Consider the following 20,949-nt stretch of genomic DNA (forward strand, 5'->3'; position numbering starts at 1 on the left):
CCATACTCTACCTCGCCTATGCTCCCTATGTTGATATACTCTGCCCGCCCTATGCTCCTTGTGTGCCGTACACTGCCTGCCCTATGATCCCTGTGAGTGTCATACTCTGCCTGCCCTATGCTCCTTGTGTGTGGCGTACTCTGCCCGCCCCATACTATGCCTGCCCTATTCTCCTTGGGTGTGCCATACTCTGCCTGTCCTATGGTCCTTGGGTGTGCCATACTCTCCCATATTGTGGTGGGTGGATTTTACCGGTTTACTCTCTATTGAGATACAACTAGAAAATGGTTAAAGGAACAAAAAAGCTATAGTACGAGTTTATAAGGAGTCACTAGTATAAATATCGATTACAAGAGTGAATTTAACAGTTACCAAATATATGTGAGATGTGGTGTTGGTTAAATTTAAAGCCAATTTTTAATGTAAGTAAAACCTTGCTGTCTCTCTTATGGCTGATACTAAACCAAATTGAATTTTGTATTGGGTATCTATGCCCTTTTACAAAACACCTTTATAAAAGTGCACCCCTGATAAGACTTGCATAGGGTAAGCAGTTGGGATTCCCATGTATGTTGCCGTGCTTTTCAGCATTTGATCAGTTTTGGTGGCGGAAACAAGCTGTAGCCTTCTACAATAAAGTACTGTATTTGCCTGTGACATGGAATACACTTTTCCTCTACCTCATGCAGTTTGTTTGAGAAAGGACAAAAGCAGCCCAGTGTGACTTTACTATACCCGATTCCCCACCTTAAAGTGCAGTTCTCTGACAGCTCATATAAATCATACAGTACCGGTTATGTCTACAGAATGACAGTGCTAGGTAAGCTTGAAACGCTTTAGGCGCCAGGAGGGGCCTAAGATGTAATAAATTTGTACCTTTTTAAATTTACAAGCATGCTTTGGAGATTTTTTCGAAGTTATTTCATACCTCCCAACTGTCCCTTTTTCGGAGGGACAGTCCCTCTTTTGACAGCTCAAACCGCAGTCCCTCATTTGTACTGGAAAGTCCCTCTTTTCTCTGCACTGAACAGCCAGAAAAAGAAACAAAGTTTCTCACTTAATTGGCTTTTAGCAGAGAGCCCAGAACAGCTAACAGGTGCAAATAAGATACTTTGTAACAATTTTGAGACACAAAAACACAGTTTAGATAAGGAGAAATATTTTCAAACTTTCATAACCTGCCAAATTTTGTAAAACAAACATGGTAATTGGGGTGTGGCCACAGAAAGGGGTGTGGTCATAAAAATTAGCTGACAGAAATCTTCAAACCTGTCCGATCAACCAATCGCCATGGTACAAAAAACATCAGGACGATCAACACACGGTCCGAACCTTCGATTGGTACAACTTATCTTTTGCGTCTATGCCCAACTTTATTGGTATTTTTATGTGTAAGGGTTATTAAATACAAATACCCAGCAACTGGAGAGCATATGGAGATTTTAGTTTGTGTGCAAATGTTAAAGGAATAGTTCAATGTGAAAAGAAAAACTGGATAATTAGATAGGCTGTGCAAAATAAAAAATGTTTCTAATATAGTTAGTTAGGCAAAAATTTAATGTATAAAGGTTGGAGTGAACAGATGTCTAATAAAACAGCCAGAATCCAACTTCCTGCTTTTCAACTCTATAAATCTGAGTTAGTCAGTGACTTGAAGGGGGGCCACATGGTACATTTCTGTTCAGTGAGTTTGCAATTGATCCTCAGCATTCAGCTCAGATTCAAAAGCAACAGATATGAACCATGTGGCCCCCCTCCCCCCCCCAAGTCTCTGATTGGTTACTGCCTGGTAACCAGGGTAACCAGTCAGCAGGGGCTAAACCAAGAGAGCTGAAAAGCAGGAAGTAGTGTTCTGGCTATTATGTTACACATTCAGTCACTCCAGCCTTTATACATTACATTTTCGGCTAACTAACTATATTAGAAACATTTTTTATTTTGCACAGCCTATCTATTTACCCAGTTTTTATTTTTACACTGAACAATTCCTTAAAAGAACAAGTAAAAGGTAAATCTCCAAGGATGCCATTTTGTTAGGCACACTTTTGTAATTATAATCTCTTACTTTTAGGCACAAGGCAAATATAATTTAATGTGGCAACAAAGTGGCATAAACTAAAGAGCAAAGTACCTGACAGATACTGTATTGTTTTTGCAGTGCAGAAAAAAAGGCAGAGGCCCTATCTGACTCAAAAGTCATAAAAGGCACTCAGTTTGCCCAGGAGCAGTAACCCACAGCAACCAATTAGATGCCTCCATTTAAATAGGTGATCAGTAAATTCTACCTGCCGGTTGGTTGCTATGTGTTACTGCCCCTAGGCAAACGTATTGACTTTTATTACATAACCCCATTAAAGTCTTAAATATGTAATTTTGTATTTTGATATTTTAAAGAACCATCAAATAATTATTGTGTAATAGTGTTTAGTAAAGTAAACTGGAAAAAGGAGGACCTTATTATCCTTATCTTATTGTTTTGGATATACAGGTGTTATCTAAAACTGGGTTTATTTTGAAATTATTTTAAAATTAAAAATAGATTATCAATCTAGATAAATAAAGTAAATGTGCTATACACAAATAGAAAGTGTTGCATTTAGGCCATTTGTCCTATACTTCCTAAATCCCACAATCCTGTCCAATTTCAACCTACAAAATATTCTATGCTTGTACCAACATTGCAAGGTGTATTTTTTAAAACTTTTTCTAGTGAAATTATTCTGTATTACCACAACCAGTCTCTGTTAGAAACCAAAGCTGCACAAACACACCCATCTAGCCAGACAATGGTTTGTGTGTGAGGCACTACTGTCTGTGTGCTGAAGGACAAGAAAGCAGGGGGTTGTTTTAACAACTCAATTCTGTTTACTTATTAAGAATTTCAGTGGCATATAAATATTTCATATCACAAATATTAACATGAATGTTTAATAGTACAGGTATGGGACCTGTTATCTGGAAACTTGTTATCCCGAAAGCTCTGAATTTACGGAAAGGCTGTCTATCATAGACTCCATTTTATCCAAATAATCCACATGTTTAAAAATTATTTCCTTTTTCTTTGTAAGAATAAAACAGTACCTTGTACTTGATCCCAACTAAGATATAATTAATCCTTGTTGGAAGCAGGATCAGCCTATTGAGTTTATTTAATGTAATGTAGATCCAAATTATGGAAATATCCGTTATCCAGAATGATCAGGACCTGGGGTTTTCTGGATAAGAGGTCCCACACTTGTAATTGTTTATCCAGATCATTTTTTTAAAAACAATTTAAATGTAGTAATTTGCCATGAGAAGGAAAAATACATGCCATGTTTTTGGATTGTTTAAGAAAGGCCTGAAACTAATTTCATGTAGGAACAGCAAATACCAATGTTTTAGCGTAAATAGTTTTGATACACCAGTGTACAGAATCAAGGTTTTATTTGTCTTTGCTTGCCTCTGCATTGTACCTGTGTACTGTATCTAATATTGTGGCACAGGTATGGAATCTGGAAACCCATTATTCAGAAATCTCTGAATTACAGAAAGTCTGTCTCCCATAGACTTCATTTTATCCAAATGATTTTCTAAGCTAAAGTGTTGCCGCGCAATAACTTGGTGCCCCTGTGCTCCTCAGCGCTGTTCTTCATGTGAGTCTATGTTGCTAGGGAGGACACTTGTTCTGGTGTGGCACTGTGCAGGGTGAGGCGGGCCAGTGGGGCTTTTGGCTGGGGGGATTTAGTTCTCCTATAAGTCTACTAGAAAACCATGTAAACATTAAGTCTTGGATTTCTTGGATTTCTTTGCTTAAAATGCCTTTATTGAGACATGGGCTCAGACCCCGATACACTTAGCAACGTTTTATCAAGCCACCTCGACAACAACTGTGCTCAGTTATTTATACATAATATCACAGTGACCCTAGTGATTCCTTTTCAGAATACAATGTTTCACATTTACAAACCACCATATTTGTATCAGTTTCAATTTCGCTGTATAATACATAAATGTTTCTCTCGAACTTTGTGCAATAAAATGTCCTTATTCCTTTAGTGAATTAGCAGACTAGTAGTCAGCACGACTTCCACTCCCTTCTTTGGCTGGGTGCACGTCCTCCAATGGCCACTATCCACTGGCAATACTGGCGCAAAAATTAGTCCAGCACCCACAGTTTTCAATAAAAACTGCCTTTATTGGTCCTGGGGCATTACCATTATTCCTTTAGTGTCCATAAGTTTCCTTGTGAGAACAATATAGCTGTAAAAAAGATATACAATAAACACATCAGTAAAAATTATTTTCCATAATTTACATTTAAAAGCCCGTTACTCAAAAAGATATATCTAAAGATAATATTTACTTAAATCGTATTCCCTGTTGAGGCCATGGGGGTCAACGTTTCTAATTTTCGAATCCATCTCGCTTCTTTTTTTAGTAACATTTTTACTCTATTACCACCTCTCCGTATTCTTGGAACATTGTCTATTATTTGGTATTAAATAACCCTAATAGGCTGGGTTGGCTTCCAATAAGGACTAATTAACCAAGGATCAAGAACCAAGGTACTGTTTTATTATTACAGAGAAAAAGGAATTATTTAAAAATTTGTATTATTTGGATAAAATGGAGTCTATATGAGACAGCCTTTCCGTAATTCCGAGCTTTCCGGATAGCAAGTTTCCGGTTAATGGATCCCCTAACTGTAATAGTAAGTACAAAAGGATCCAAGGCTCATAGATAAGGAAACACCCATAAAATGTTTATAGCTCCAGTTTGGTTTACCTGCAATAAGAATAAATCAAAATGTATTCATACAAATTAACATTTGATCCAGTAGAATGCTGTTGTTGCATTTAGATTATTGGTAAAACTGATTTAGGTGAAGCCTGACAAACTCTTTTATGTTTTGTGCAAGTTCTGATTTAAACTTTTATCCAGAATGCTTGGGACCTTAAAGGGCACCTGTTGGCTACATATATTATCCCCAACCAAAGGTGCGGGCTAATAGAGCCCGCACTCCGGTTGTGGGTAGCATTAGTTTTTTGGTTAAAAATCGCCCCCCACCAGCGATAGGCCACCCGGTGGAGCTTCCAGTGCGAGCAGCCATGTTGAGTAAATGGCGCAACTTGCTCATTATGCTCATGTGCATGACACTAGAAGCACATTTGCTCATGCGTTCTGACTGACATGGCCGCTCCTACCAGGAGCTCCAGTGTCCTAATGATGGTGGGGGGGCAATTAAAAAAAACTAGTTACCCCCAAACAGAGCACGGGCTCTATTAGCCCACACCTTTGATTGAGGTTAATATATTTTGCCAACAGGTGCCCTTTAACTCTGCTAAAAAAGCTTTTCAATATTAAATAAACCCAATAGGTTTGATTTGCCATCAATATAGATTCATGCAGCTTCGTTAGAATCTCGTACAAGGTACTGTTCCTTCATTACAAAGAAAAAGGAATTTTTTCAAAATTATTTGTTTAAACATTTACTCTTCCCATAATTTAGAGCTTTCTGGTTAATGGGTTTTCAGAAACAGGATACCAACAAAACTACTAAATAAACAGACTTAGGGGGTTATTTATCAAAATCTGATTTTTTTTTTTTAAATAAAAAAAGTCCAACCAAACTAGAATCCATGGTTTGCTGTTATTTATCAATAAAACTTGAAAAACTCAATTTGGGAAAAACGTCACTTTTTCAGATTGTCGCGACCCAAAACACCCAAAAACCATGAAAAAATTTAGTTTTATTCACACCTAAATAAATCAACCCCTTAGTGTTGCATCTTTCAGCGTAAAATGTAAAATTGGGGAAAACTTAAAGGAATACCGTCAAGGGAAAACATGTTTTTTTTCAAAATGCAATTGATATGGCTGCTCCCACACCAATTACAGCTAGCATGTAATTTAGAAATAAAAAGTAAGCCATAAAAATCATGGAAGAATCCCTTTAAATTCAGGGGGTTGTAAAATGGAGGTTTCACTGTTGGTCCTGTATTACTTTTGCCTAACATAAATATAACTTGACATTTGTCCAATATGAAAACAAAGTACTAATGACAGTGTTTATTTTATTTTAGGAACATGGACACCATTTAATCCTGCAACTGTGAATTCTATCATATGTAAGTTCTGCTTACTGGAACTGTAGCCTATTTGCCATGAAGTCTTAGAGGCACAACAACAGGTTTCCTGGCAACTAGACAAAGCCTTCTACAGCCTTCCCCCGAGAATAGCTTGTTCATTTTTTTTTACAACCTACTAAATTGTCTGCTGTATACCTGTAGCCAATGTTTCCTAATTCTGTCTCCTTATGTTCGCACAAAAAAAATTTTGTGCGCACATTTTAAATTTGTGTGTGCTCAGGTCAGAATTAATACAAAATGTTTGTGTTTTCACACAAAATTATTTGTGCTCACCACAATTTATGTGCACTGGCTGAGAGCACAAGGGTAACATTAACTGTAGCAATGTTTTTCCCTTCGAGGGAACATCGGAAAACATGTTTTTTTTCCAAAACGCATCAGTTAATAGTGCTACTCCAGCAGAGTTCTGCACTGAAATCCATTTCTCAAAAGAGCAAACAGATTTTTTTATATTCAATTTTGAAATCTGACATGGGGCTAGACTTTGCAGTAGAGCAGTAAAGAGTGATTGAAGTTTATCAGAGCACAAGTCACATGACTTGGGGCAGCTGGGAAATGGACAATATGTCTAGCCCCATGTCAGATTTCAAATTTGAATATAAAAAAATCAGTTTGCTTTTTTGAGAAATTGATTTCAGTGCAGTATTCTGCTGGAGCAGCACTATTAACTGATTCATTTTGAATTTTTTTTTTTCCCATGACAGTATCCCTTTAACTGTAGCAATGGGTTCTGAACTGGTTTATGGGAATTGTCTCTGGGCACCAACACAGCAGTTCTAGTGTGTCAATAATATCGAAAATGCATATACTAGAATTACTGAACATCCTGTACAGTTATGGGATCTGTTATCCAGAAACACATTATCCAGAAACCTCTGAATTACGGAATAGCCATCTCCCATAGACACCATTTTAATCAAAAATGTTTATATTTTTCTCTGTAATAATAAAACCGTACCTTGTTCTTGATCCCAACTAAGATATAATTAATCCTTAATGGAGGTAAAACATTCCTATTAGGTTTAATTCATGATTATTATATATTATATTATATTATGTAGACAAAATGCAGGGATTGACAGCACTCCAAGGAAATACATCAAGTCAATAATTCAAATGAAAGTGGAGATTTATTGGTGATCCAACGTTTTGGCTCGGCACAGAAGCCTTCGTCAGGGAAAGAAAAGCAGTGCACAAGTGTTTGGGGGTTTAAATAGGGTAAAAAATGGCTCCAAGACACCTGTATACGATGCTTGTCACTCAGCGTTTGTTATGCAAAGCAGTATATACATGTGGATACAAAGGCAAATGTTGTTATCCATGTTAGGTATGCCCCTTTGTATGGGAGAGTTCTGCTTATACAACCCATGTCCGTCGCCGAGCACTCAACTGCTAGCAACCGCAAAGGGGAGCCAGCGCTTGTGGGCGAATGCTAGCGGAGGGTTTTGCGGAGTGTGCAGTCACTGAAACCAGCGGCTGCCTACTGCCAGCGGTTCTACACAGCCGCATCATTAGGGTTACATGGGTGCCACCGGCCTTCGTACTGCTTGTGCTCAGCTCACCTTGTTATAGGGACCCACATGCAGGGCAGGGTAGTACAAACACCTTAGGGCCATGCAGAGTTATGTTAGGGGAACTGACTAAAGCACCACCGCGTCCTTAAGTGGTCATCAGTGGGACAGACAGACAGGGCAAATATGGATACATAACAGATGCATATAGTCAGAGTGAACTGCGCTGTGTTTACATAAGAAGGGGAGGACAAATGGGTAAACCAAAATGACAATAAACATAATTGGACAAAAAAGCAACATTTGTAGCAAGCTATATGGCAACAAAACAGGATACAAGGTAGTAAAAGTCAATATTGTTTCACAAAAAGCAACCCAAAGGCAGGATCTCATTGAGACCTCGGGGAGCAACTGTGTCCAGTTTCAAAATCCAGCGGGACTCCATTCTCAGTAGGGCCTGGTCCCTATCACCCCCTCTTACCAAGGGGGGTTGATGGTCAATTGCCATGCACCTGAATGTAGGGAGAGAGTGTCCTTTGTTGAGAAAATGTTTTGCCACTGGTTGTAGAGCCTTACCCTCTTTAAGAGCCCTGCTGATGGCAGACCGATGGTTTGCTATTCTCTCCCTTAAAGTCGTACAAGTTTTTCCCACGTAATATAGTCCACATGGGCAAGTAAAGGATGTATATAAGATAAGATGAGGTACAGGTAAGTCTGTGATGGATTTTGAACCTTTTGCCAGTATGGGGGTGTGGAAAATCAGGTCCAATTAACAGGCATCTACACGTCACACAATTCGGGCATTTATAACATCCCAGCTTTTTATTCTGTGTTAGCCAATTGGTTTCTTTATGATCATGTCCCTTGAAATCTGTGCGGACCAATAAGTCCCTTAAGCTTTTGTCTCTCTTGTATCCCATCATGGGCCTTGGGGCTAAATGGAGAGACAGCGAATCGTCCATACTCAGCATGGGCCAATGTTCTCTGATGCTGGATAAAAGTTGTCGTGAGGCTGAAGAAAATGTTGTAGTGAATATCAAGGGGTTAGCTGATGATTTTTTTCTGTGTACACTTGTCAGGAGGTCGGATTGTGAGTTCTGACGCGCTCTGTTTAATTGCCCCTGAAGGAGGTCATCCGAATATCCCCTCTCCTTGAACCGAATAAACATACTAATGGTTGTGCATTCCATTCTGTTTGATTGCATACGGAGCCTCCTCACTGCAGGAATTCCTTTCTCGAATTGCACCCAGCCTGCTTCAGCATACAGGCAGCACTCTCATTTGGGGTCTGCTCTAGCTGACCTATTCTTTTTTGTTGCGGCTTTTGTACAACGATTTATACCCTATATTGGAGATTGTGGGAATACTGCTGTTTACATAATAAGGACTTATTGAGTGTCCCTGTTCTCTGTCCACTGGGCCTGCACGGTCACCTGTAATATCCACTAGTTCCAGCATTCGGACCTGTGGACATGGCTGAGGATCTCTCACAACTGACACTGGAGATCGAAACAAGCTTGGACTTTGCATTTACTCCCCAAGATGTGGACAGGATACTATTCTCTGAGACACTATTGGACATTGCTGTGAGTAAACCAAATAATGACATTTACCATGAATTAATGCACTTAAAGAAAAAAGAAATTGACTTGCAACTACATGGCATATATCTATCGAACTACCATAGGCAGAGACTTATTCCTAGAGGCTTCAGGGTTGCCAATATACCTACCATCGGCCGGAACAATCCTGATTTTTGTGGGAAATGGTGTGGGATTTTTAACAGATGCTCATTTGACCTAATACTTTTGGTGGTTGAACAGGTGGGGAAGGAGCTCTCGGCTATTAAAACAGATATAGGTCGACTAGAAGAACAGTACCTAGAGACCCTTAAGTCAGACAATACCAATGACTGGTTAAATAAACTATCCAATACAGTGAACAAATATAAGAGAGACCTGACAATATTTAAGCAAAACAAGCTAACAAAAGTCTCAGACGACTATAAGATGAAACGGGTTTATGGTTGGTTAATGGGACTCAGATCTGACAACTCTAGAGCTAGATTTCCCAGACGACGACATCTCCCTAAATCCCTACACACAGTGGACAGTTCTGACCAATACACTGACTCTGATACCGCAAACAACACTAGTTCTGCCAAACCTTTTTTAGGGGTAAAAACACGATCCAGAAAAGGGAATACGGCAGAGGGAGGAGGAGACGAAGTACTAGACGCGGTGGCCATAAATCCAAAGGGAAAACCCCCCAGGGGCAAGAGAGTGTAATATTTAATTTGAGTAAACACATTTTAACCCCAGGTGAAATATCTCTTCTCTCTAAAGGTCTGTCTTTTGTCCCCACCAATACCCCTGACACTATGGAACTATTGGTGGACGTGCATAGATTCCAACGCAAGCTTAAACTAAAGGAACACTTTAAAGATGCCCCTGCCCAGGTGAGGCCACTATTTAAAAGTAGAAGCTCCTTTGAACCCACAAATACACCCGCACCCATCAAAACCTTTGGGAGCATCCTTACTTCCGACATAAAAAAGGGATGGGGTAAGGTCAATACACATAACAACCTTAATTCGGCAGAACGCTCTCCCATTAAATCACTCAAAGCTGACAACAATTTAGTTGTAAGGCCCGCTGACAATGGGGTCCATTGTGTTATTGGACTACTCCTATTACAGGGAGGAATTACTTGGACAGCTGGGGGACACCAGCACATATAAACTATTGCCAAATGACCCCACTCATACTTTTAAAAGGGAAATTGATGAGTTTCTGACACTGGGGAGAAATGCTGGATGGATTGACAATGATACGTATAGCTACTTGACCACAGACTACCCCCATACGCCCATTATTTATACATTACCAAAAGTACACAAGTCCTTATCCTCCCCACCTGGCAGACCCATAATATCAGCAGTTGGCTCTCTATACCAACCAATTTCCACTTTCTTGACCACCACCTGCAACCATTGGTCCACGCAATGCCCTCCTATACACAAGATTCTAGTCACGTCATCAGGAGACTAAAGGAACTGGGGGATATACCCACCAAATGCATACTTGCCACAATGGACGTAAAAAGTCTCTATACAGTGATACCATATGACCAAGGAATTGTATCCTGCAGGAAGGCATTGCTATCTACACCACCTGGAACAGTACCCATTGAATTCTTACTGCATCTGTTAGAACTCACCCTCACCAGGAACTTTTTTAGATTTGAAAACTCTTTTTATCTACAAGTGGCTGGGACCGCAATGGGCAGTGCCCTCGCACCCTCATATGCCAACTTGTTTATGTTGGACTTTGAGAACACCCACATAATTCCACGACTGGGGAACTCCATATTGATATACTTTCGTTATATTGACGATCTGTTCTTCATTTGGACAGATACAGAACCAGCACTGTTGGCATATCATCAGCACTTGAACAGTTTGCACACACCAATCAAACTCACCTTGAATTATGATATGACAAATATCGATTTTCTTGACCTAAACATTTTTATCCTGGACTCCAAACTGGAGACTAGACTATACAGGAAACCCACGGATCGGAATTCAATACTGCACGCTGCCAGCAACCATCCACCGTCAACAATAAGAGGCATCCCTTACTCGCAGTTCCTCAGGGTGATCCGTAACAACAGTACAAAGAACACAACAGAGACACAATTACAGGAAATGTTTATTCGGTTCAAGGAGAGGGGATATTCAGATGACCTCCTTCAGGGGCAATTAAACAGAGCGCGTCAGAACTCACAATCCGACCTCCTGACAAGTGTACACAGAAAAAAATCATCAGCTAACCCCTTGATATTCACTACAACATTTTCTTCAGCCTCACGACAACTTTCATCCAGCATCAGAGAACATTGGCCCATGCTGAGTATGGACGATTCGCTGTCTCTCCATTTAGCCCCAAGGCCCATGATGGGATATAAGAGAGACAAAAGCTTAAGGAACTTATTGGTCCGCACAGATTTCAAGGGACATTATCATAAAGAAACCAATTGGCTAACACAGAATAAAAAGCTGGGATGTTATAAATGCCCGAATTGTGTGACGTGTAGATGCCTGTTAATTGGACCTGATTTTCCACACCCCCATACTGGCAAAAGGTTCAAAATCCATCACAGACTTACCTGTACCTCATCTTATCTTATATACATCCTTTACTTGCCCATGTGGACTATATTATGCGGGAAAAACTTGTACAACTTTAAGGGAGAGAATAGCAAACCATCGGTCTGCCATCAGCAGGGCTCTTAAAGAGGGTAAGGCTCTACAACCAGTGGCAAAACATTTTCTCAACAAAGGACACTCTCTCCCTACATTCAGGTGCATGGCAATTGACCATCAACCCCCCTTGGTAAGAGGGGGTGATAGGGACCAGGCCCTACTGAGAATGGAGTCCTGCTGGATTTTGAAACTGGACACAGTTGCTCCCCGAGGTCTCAATGAGACCCTGCCTTTGGGTTGCTTTTTGTGAAACAATATTGACTTTTACTACCTTGTATCCTGTTTTGTTGCCATATAGCTTGCTACAAATGTTGCTTTTTTGTCCAATTATGTTTATTGTCATTTTGGTTTACCCATTTGTCCTCCCCTTCTTATGTAAACACAGCGCAGTTCACTCTGACTATATGCATCTGTTATGTATCCATATTTGCCCTGTCTGTCTGTCCCACTGATGACCACTGGGAGGTTAATTGGCTTAAGGATGCGGTGGTGCTTTAGTCAGTTCCCCTAACATAACTCTGCATGGCCCTAACGTGTTTGTACTACCTTGCCCTGCATGTGGGTCCCTATACCAAGGTGAGCTGAGCACAAGCAGTACGAAGGCCGGTGGCACCCATGTAACCCTAATGATGCGGCTGTGTAGAACCGCTGGCAGTAGGCAGCCGCTGGTTTCAGTGACTGCACACTCCGCAAAACCCTCCGCTAACATTCGCCCACAAGCGCTGTCTCTGCTGGCTCCCCTTTGCGGTTGCTAGCAGTTGAGTGCTCGGCGACGGACATGGGTTGTATAAGCAGAACTCTCCCATACAAAGGGGCATACCTAACATGGATAACAACATTTGCCTTTGTATCCACATGTATATACTGCTTTGCATAACAAACGCTGAGTGACAAGCATCGTATACAGGTGTCTTGGAGCCATTTTTTACCCTATTTAAACCCCCAAACACTTGTGCACTGCTTTTCTTTCCCTGACGAAGGCTTCTGTGCGGAGCCAAAACGTTGGATCACCAATAAATCTCCACTTTCATTTGAATTATTGACTTGATGTATTTCCTTGGAGTGCTGTCAATCCCTACATTTTGTCTACATACCTCTCAGACTAGCACCCAGGTTTCTGCATACTAATGGTTGTGCATTCCATTCTGTTTGATTATATTATATTTTAATACATCTATTATTTAGTAGACATAAGGTAGAACCCAAATTACAGAAAGACCCTTATCCGGAAAACCCCAGGTCCTGATCATCCTGCATAGCCGGTTCTATACCTGTACCTGAATTCCCATTTTAAGTAACAATAAGCAATTTATCTAATGTAGTGTTTGGTTGTTCCCTTATAAAATAAGTAAACGTGGGTTTTATCTTTATGGTTAAATATGAGTCATATGATATCACACCATACTTTGTCAGTCACTGTAACCTCAGCAGCAGACAGGACATCTAAACTTACTTCTACAAGACCAAGTGCATTCCATGTTGGTTGTATCTGGACAATAAATCCATTCTTATCTACTTATAATGTTTTTTTAATTAGTTGTAACGCCTGCTCAACAATCTCATACTACTTCTGTCGCTGAATCCTATCCATAGAAAGCTCAACAAACATCTCTATTGACCATAAATAAATGGCACAGCTCCTTATATGTAATGTATGATTGCACAAGGCAGCTCCATATTGATTTGTTTATATCTGCTTGTACCATAACTTTTAAGTGAACCACCTGTGCTTTGTCCTCTTGACATTTATCCAGGTGACTTTTTACTTGAGCGTCACTAGCTCAGACTCCCTGGATACATTTCTGCTAAAATGTTTTGCCTTAGGTAGTCAATATGGCAGCCTCCATACATATGAATAAATGCAGGTATGCTGACCTGGAATTTACTGGTCACAGAGTAATCTCTGTTAATAGTTTACTGGAAAGTACATTGCAAGTAACAGTTTCTTTTAAAGGAGAACTAAACCCTTAATTAAAAAAAACAACAACAACCCCCCCTGCTCTACATAGCTCCCTCTCCCTGCTGTCCCCAGCCTAGCTGTTACTCCTGGTAAATGCCCCTAACTCTTTATTTACCCCTCTGTGCAGATTCAGGGCATCGGAGTTCACGGGCACCATCTTCTTCGCTTCGGTAATCTTCGTGAAGAGATCGGCATATCGGCAGCATGCGCAGTTGGAGCAATCTTCTGTTTTGCGACAACTGCGCATGCGCAGAAAGTCACGTTAATTGCCGAATCGCTGAAGGCGCCTGTGAACTCCGATGCCCTGTATCAGCACTGAGGGGTAAATAAAGAGTTAGGGGCATTTACCTGGGGTAACAGCTATGCTGAGGGGCAGCAGGGAGGGGGGGTGTCTATGTAGGGTAGGTTTTTTTTAATTAAGGGTTTAGTTCTCCTTTAAAAGAGGTACAGTTGTGTTCATTATAATAATAGCAGTATAAACATCACTAACATGATCACTGTTTTCAGTAGAAATTATATGTGTAATAGAATAATTAATTGAGTCGTGTTTAAAATTATAATAGCTTGTTCCATATAATAGCAGTGTGGAGTTCATTTAGTGAGGTTGTTCATTCTGTGAAAAAACAGGTGTCATTTATGGCCCTTAGGGCAAGGCCAGACGTGGCGTTTTTACGTTGTGTTTTTTAAAAAAAAAAGCTCCATCTGACGAAAATACGCATAAACTGCACTCTACCACAGAAACTAATGGAAAATGCACTATGGCAATTCTCAAAGGGTGCTTGCAAGCTGAAATCCACCACGGGATACCAGTATTGGCGTTTTTTAGCAGAAACGCAAATACGTCAAGAAACTACCAAATTAATATGGGATCTGCAAGTTTGAAACCACATTTTACGTAAATATGCAGCGTCCAAATTCTCCTGAGATAAATGCGCATATACGTTTTTACTTCCGTGGATGTAATTACGTTGTGTATTGACTATCATCCCTTCTCCATTTTGCATATAAATAGTTTTTCTATTTCTAAATAGCTTTTTTATTTCCATCCAGCGGAATTATGGGGTATGAGAACAATGAGAAGTGCATGTTCGGAAAAGAAACCTATGTGCTGAAAAACGCATTTTGAGGCTCGCATGTGGTTTCGGTCGCATGTGGTTTCAACGTAAAAACGCCATGTATGGCCTTGCCCTTATTTAAGGAAGGCAACAAATGTTGTGCATGCTGGTGTAACACGTTTTCGAGCTATACAGGCCAACAGGGTTAATCACCAGCTAGTAAACTACAGCATGGGTTACACTGGACTCTAACACTTAAGGCAGGGCCTTCGCAAAGTGGAAGAAATGAAGGTGCGGTGTAGTGAAACTAAAACTCTCATAGGCTACTGTGCTTTTGTCAGGGGGCCTAGCGGCTCCCAAAGGGTGTAGTCGGGACCAAGGAGGAAGCCCAGGAGCAAAAGTACAAGTCGTGGTAGCCGAAGGGTTAATCAGGAGTCGTAGAAGAGTCACAGGCAAGGGATCACAAGGCAGGCAGCGAAGGGTCAAAAATCCAGAACAGGCAGGAGTCAGAAAGCAGGTATATACACAGGAAATAACACCCAGGTTCAATAAGCATCATAAACCTATACTTGGGCAAGGATACAAAGTTTCAGGCGCCTTTTATTTGAATTTGGCGCCGGGTGATGACGTCATCGTGTCTGCGTCACCGCGCTGGCGCTGAACCCACGTGGGCGGCATGGGCACCGCCATTTTGGATCTTGCGCCGCCGGGAGAAGACGCGATTCTGAGCGCTCCCGGCTGCGGCATCGGCGGGAACCCTGACAGGGGTCCTGACAGTACCCCCCCCGCGGAGGGGCCACTGGACCACCAAGTCTGGGTTTCAGGGGAAATTGCCTGTAGAATTCCTTTACTATGCGAGGGGCATGTACATATGAGTGTTTCTCCCACGAGCATTCTTCAGGGCCAAAGCCCTTCCACTTGATGAGGAATTGGAGAGATCCCCTGGAGAGTCTGGAATTTAGGATCTTTTCTACTTCATACTCAAGCTGGCCGTGTATGGGGATGGCAGAAGGCGGAACTTGACCAGAAGAGAAGCGGTTGGAAACAACTGGTTGCACCAGGGATACATGAAATACATTAGGAACTCGCATCTCCGGGGGAAGTTGAAGACGAATGGCCACAGGGTTGATAATCTCAGAGATGGTAAAAGGACCACTGAACTTGGGACCCAACTTGGGAGAAGCAATCTTTAAACGGATGTTTTTAGAAGAGAGCCACACTTTATCTCCAACTTTATACGGTGGAGAAGATCTCCTTCTGCGATCAGCAAAAGTCTTATGCACCAGAGCACTTTTTTCCAAATTAGATTTGGTTGCCGCCCAAATGGCAGACATATGAGCCGCGTGATCATCTGCGGCTGGGACTTCAGATAGTAGAAAGTCCTGTGGAAATGCTTGCGGATGTTGACTATACACCGACAAGAAAGAAGATCTTCCGGTGGAAATGTGACTAGCATTGTTATTGGCGAATTTCGCCCACGGGAGGAGCTCGGACCAATCATCTTGACAGAGGGAGACATGATTCCTTAGAAACTGCTCAAGAGCTTGGTTCACTCTTTCCGCAGCCCCATTCGTTTGAGGGTGATAGGCAGAAGAGAATTGGAGAGAGATACCCAAAGCTTTGCATAAGGAGCGCCAGAATCTGGATACAAACTGGGATCCTCTGTCAGAGACTATTTCTGCTGGAAAGCCATGTAGCCGGAAAATATACTTGATGAAGAGCTGGGATAATTCCATTGCAGAGGGAAGTTTTTGCAGGGAAATGAAATGCGTCATTTTACTAAAGCGATCAATAACCACCCAGATCACGGTATTCCCTCTTGAGGGTGGTAACACAAAAATAAAGTCCATTGCTAAGTGAGTCCATGGGCGAGAGGGGATGGGAAGAGGATGTAATAATCCACAAGGGTGAGAATGGCTAACCTTGGAAGTGGCACAAATGGTGCAGGCAGCCACAAAGTCTTTAACATCTTTACGAATAGTCGGCCACCAAACAAGGCGTCGTAATAACTCGAGTCTTTTCTGGACCAGGATGTCCAGCCTTCCGGGAACAATGAGTCTGTTGCAGGATGGGCAGACGAAGCTCAGGAGGTACAAATGCCATCCAAATGGGAGTATCGGCAGGAGCAGAAGACTGGCAAGCCACGATCTGTTCAGCAAATCGAGGAAACAGGGAAGCAATGATCTTGATAGGAGGAAGTATTGGCTCTTGCTTTTCAAAACAACGATCAGCTGGGGAAAAGCTTTCGGAAAGAGCATCAGCCTTACGATTCTTGGAGCCAGGGCAGTAAGTCAGGATAAAGTTGAAGCGGGAAAAGAAGAGAGTTCACCTTGCCTGTTGAGGATTCAGTCTCTTGAGAGCTTGTATGAATTCTAAATTCTTATGGTCAGTATAGATCATGACCGGGATCAAAGAACCTTCAAGGAGGTGATGCCACTCCTCGAGAGCAAGCTTGACTGCCAAAAGTTCACGATTCCCCACATCATAATTCTGCTTTGCTGGAGAGAACTTTTTGGAGAAATAGGCACAAGGGTGAAGCTTCCTGTCAGCAGAATGTCTTTGGGACAGGATAGCACCAGCTCCAAGCTCAGAGGCATCCACCTCAATGAAAAAGGGTAATTCTGGATCAGGATAACGAAGGACCGAGGCAGAAGTGAAGGCATCCTTCAGGGACTGAAATGCTTCAACAGCTGATGGGGGGCCATGAGTTGGGTTTACCTCCTTTACGGATAAGGGCAAGAATAGGTGCAATGCGGGTGGAGAATCCCTTAATAAACTGTCGATAATAATTGGCAAATCCAATTAATCTCTGAATCACCTTGGTACTCAGTGGAAGGGGCCACTCCTGGATTGCGGACACCTTGGCGGGATCCATCTCAAAACCTTCTGGGGAGATGATGTAACCTAGGAAAGGGATCTTGGAAACCTCAAAGACACATTTCTCCATCTTGGCAAAGAGAGAGTTCTTCCTCAGACGAGAGAGTACCTCCTTAACCTGGGAGCGATGGTTTTCTAGGTCCTTGGAGAAGATCAGAATGTCATCTAGGTACACAACCACAAATTTCCCCAAGAGATCCCAGAAGATGTCGTTCACAAATTCCTGAAAGACGGCGGCATTACAGAGGCCAAAGGGCATTACGAGATATTCATAGTGCCCATCTCGAGTGTTGAAGGCCGTCTTCCATTCGTCACCCTCACGAATGCGGATGAGGTTGTATGCCCTGCGTAGATCTAACTTCGTGAAGATCTTAGCCCCTTTCAGTTGGTCAAAAAGTTCTGCGACCAAAGGCAAAAGATATCGATTTTTAACAGTAATTTTATTAAGTCCTCAGTAGTCAATACAGGGACGTAGACCACCATCCTTCTTCTCCACGAAAAAGGAACCAGCCCCTGTGGGAGAGGTAGAGGGACGAATAAATCCCAGCTGGAGATTTTCTTGGATATAGTCTTTCATGGCGGTAGTCTCTGCAGGAGAGGATAAGTGCGACCTCTAGGGGGCATGGTTCCTGGAAGGAGGTCGACTGGGCAGTCATAACTACGGTGTGGGGGAAGGAACTCTGCTGACTTTTTACAGAAGACATCCGAGAATTCCTTGTTGAAGGGGGGCAGCGTCTTCAAATCTGTAGTTGAGATATTCACCTTCTGGAGAGGTTTAGCAGGAAGACAGTGCTGGTGGCAGAATGGACTCCAACGAGAGATCTGTCCAGAAGACCAATCAATGATGGGGTTATGCAAGCGCAGCCAGGGAAGACCCAAGACGACTGGAACAGAAGGGCAGGAAATAATCAGGAATGATAACTTTTCTTTATGCAAAGTCCCAAACTGCACAGGTAACTCCCCGGTCGTCATGGGGATAAACTCGGACGTTAGAGGTTTGTCGTCAATGGCAGTAACTCCTTTGAGAGAAGATAAGGGAACATCCATATACTTGGCAAAGAAAGCATCCATGAAATTCCCGGCAGCCCCAGAGTCGATGAAAGCAGAGCCGAAAATCGTCTTAGTGGCCAGCTGAATCTGAAAAGGCAGAAGAAACCTGTGAGAGTTCTCTTGTGATTGAGAAGTAATGCCCCCAACTCGCGTTACCCTGGCTTTACCTTGGGGGGAAAAGAACCCTTAGGCCTCACATGACAGGTATTGGCAAAGTGTGAATGTCCACCACAGTATAGACATAGACCTGCCATCCGTCTACGAAGTCTTTCTTGCTCGGAGAGACGAGCCCTTCCAACTTGCATTGGCTCCTCCGGGCGAGTAGTGGAAGACTGCTAGGATGGTGCAGGCAACAGAGGTCTTTGAAAGCGTGGAGCAAGTGTAGGTTAAAATCACTTACTACGTTCTCTTTCAACTTGATGCTCCGTCAGACGAGTATCCGCTTTAACAGTAAGAGTAATTAAATCCTCAAGAGAATCAGGAAGTTCCCTGGAAACCAGGCCATCTTTAAGTCTCATTGACAGCCCTTGGTAAAATACAGCCTTGTATGCCTCTTCATTCCAGGGGGTCTCCACCATTAAAGTTCTAAAGTCAATAGTGTAATCACTAGCACCATGGTTTCCCTGTCGAAGCTGCAGGAGCCGAGACGAGGCATTAGTGACCTGTCCTGGCGCATCAAACACAGTGCGGAAGGCTTGCAGGAATGCTTTGATATGAAAAGTTAATGGAGAATTCTCCTCCCAGAGAGATGTTGCCCACTCAAGCGGTTTGCCCTCCAAACGAGACATCACATATCCCATCTTGGCACGTTCACTGGGGTAGTGAGAAGGTTGAAACTCGAATTGGATCTGGCACTGTGTAGCGAAACCTCTACAGGTGTGTGGATCCCCATTATAACGAGGTGGAGGCGGAATGCGTGGCTCCCCAGCCGGAGAAACAGCTGCTGGAGGAACAGCGGCCGGGGGAGGATTGCCGGCAACTGGAGACACAGGAGGCATACGAGAAAGGAGAGTATCGAGTACTTGCCCAATGCGGAACTGTTGAACTTCATAATCTTCCATGCGGGAGGCCAATCCCTGAAGTGCTCGTCCGACATCAGGCGTGGCTTCCTCAGTGGGGTCCATGGCCCAAGTAAAATGTCAGGGGGCCTAGCGGCTTCCAAAGGGAGTAGTCGGGACCAAGGAGGAAGCCCAGGAGCAGAAGTCCAAGTCGTGGTAGCCGAAGGGTTAACCAGTGAAAGGAACAGGGGAAATCCCGGACTTTCACTGTGCTATCCTTGTGCTATCCCTAGGCGAACCGGTTCGTCTTGGCACGGCAAAAACCATCTGATTACACCAGCCCAGATACACTGCGCAGGGGTCTTACAAAGAACGACACAGAAGGCACGTGTGTTGCAAAGCAAGTTCCGATTTATTAGGGTTACAGCAGTTGTTTATATAGCCAATATGACGTGTAACAAAGATATGCCTTAGCCTGAGGGAAAACAAAAAAGTATTATTCTGTGTGTCTCCAAAAAGAAACTTTGTAGTGGGGTGTGCTGGTATGCGTGATAAGAAGAGATAAGAAACATATTTGCCCAAGGGCATTGGGGGCTGCTCAGGCCAGCTGGGGAGTACGTGCCATATAAGCATGTTTTGCATAATGAAGTTTGAGCAAGGACAGAAGTTTCAGGGATAGAAGTTAACCCTTTCAGTTCCCCCCCTTTCAATCCCCCCTTTAGTCACGCAAGTGACTACACACGAGCAGCATGAATAAGTTTGAGTTGTGAACCTTCTGAAGAAGCAATAAGTGAAGAAATCAACTTCCTAATGTAAGGGATTACACAGCAGAAAATAAATGAAATAAAAATCAAAACAATCAATAAGGTAACACTGATCTGGGCTAAGACCTTTTGCCAACCCGTCATCCATCCAAAATATTCATCCCATGGATGGGTAAGACCCGAGTTCTTTTTGAGTTCAACAGACAGATCGCCAAGTTTTTGAATAGCAACAGTGACCTTACCATTAGGGCCGGTGTTATCAGGAATATAAGTGCAGCAAGTACCAGTATCAGCAAGCATTTTGCAAACACCACCTTTCTCAGCCAAAATCATATC

At 42.4% G+C, this 20,949-nt stretch overlaps 1 protein-coding gene across 1 annotated transcript in view; it reads left to right on the forward strand.

Moving 5' to 3' along the window:
* The window catches only part of LOC108704922 (programmed cell death protein 6), a 66,006-nt gene that overhangs the window by 17,529 nt on the left and 27,528 nt on the right, over positions 1–20,949 (forward strand). Inside the window, exon 3 of the mRNA XM_018241649.2 lies at positions 6,066–6,110. Coding sequence (XP_018097138.1) covers positions 6,066–6,110 — 45 coding nt within the window. The remainder of the gene's footprint in view (positions 1–6,065; positions 6,111–20,949) is intronic.

This window comes from Xenopus laevis, chromosome 6S (assembly GCF_017654675.1).
Source record: "Xenopus laevis strain J_2021 chromosome 6S, Xenopus_laevis_v10.1, whole genome shotgun sequence".
NCBI classification, from domain to species: Eukaryota; Metazoa; Chordata; class Amphibia; order Anura; family Pipidae; genus Xenopus; species Xenopus laevis.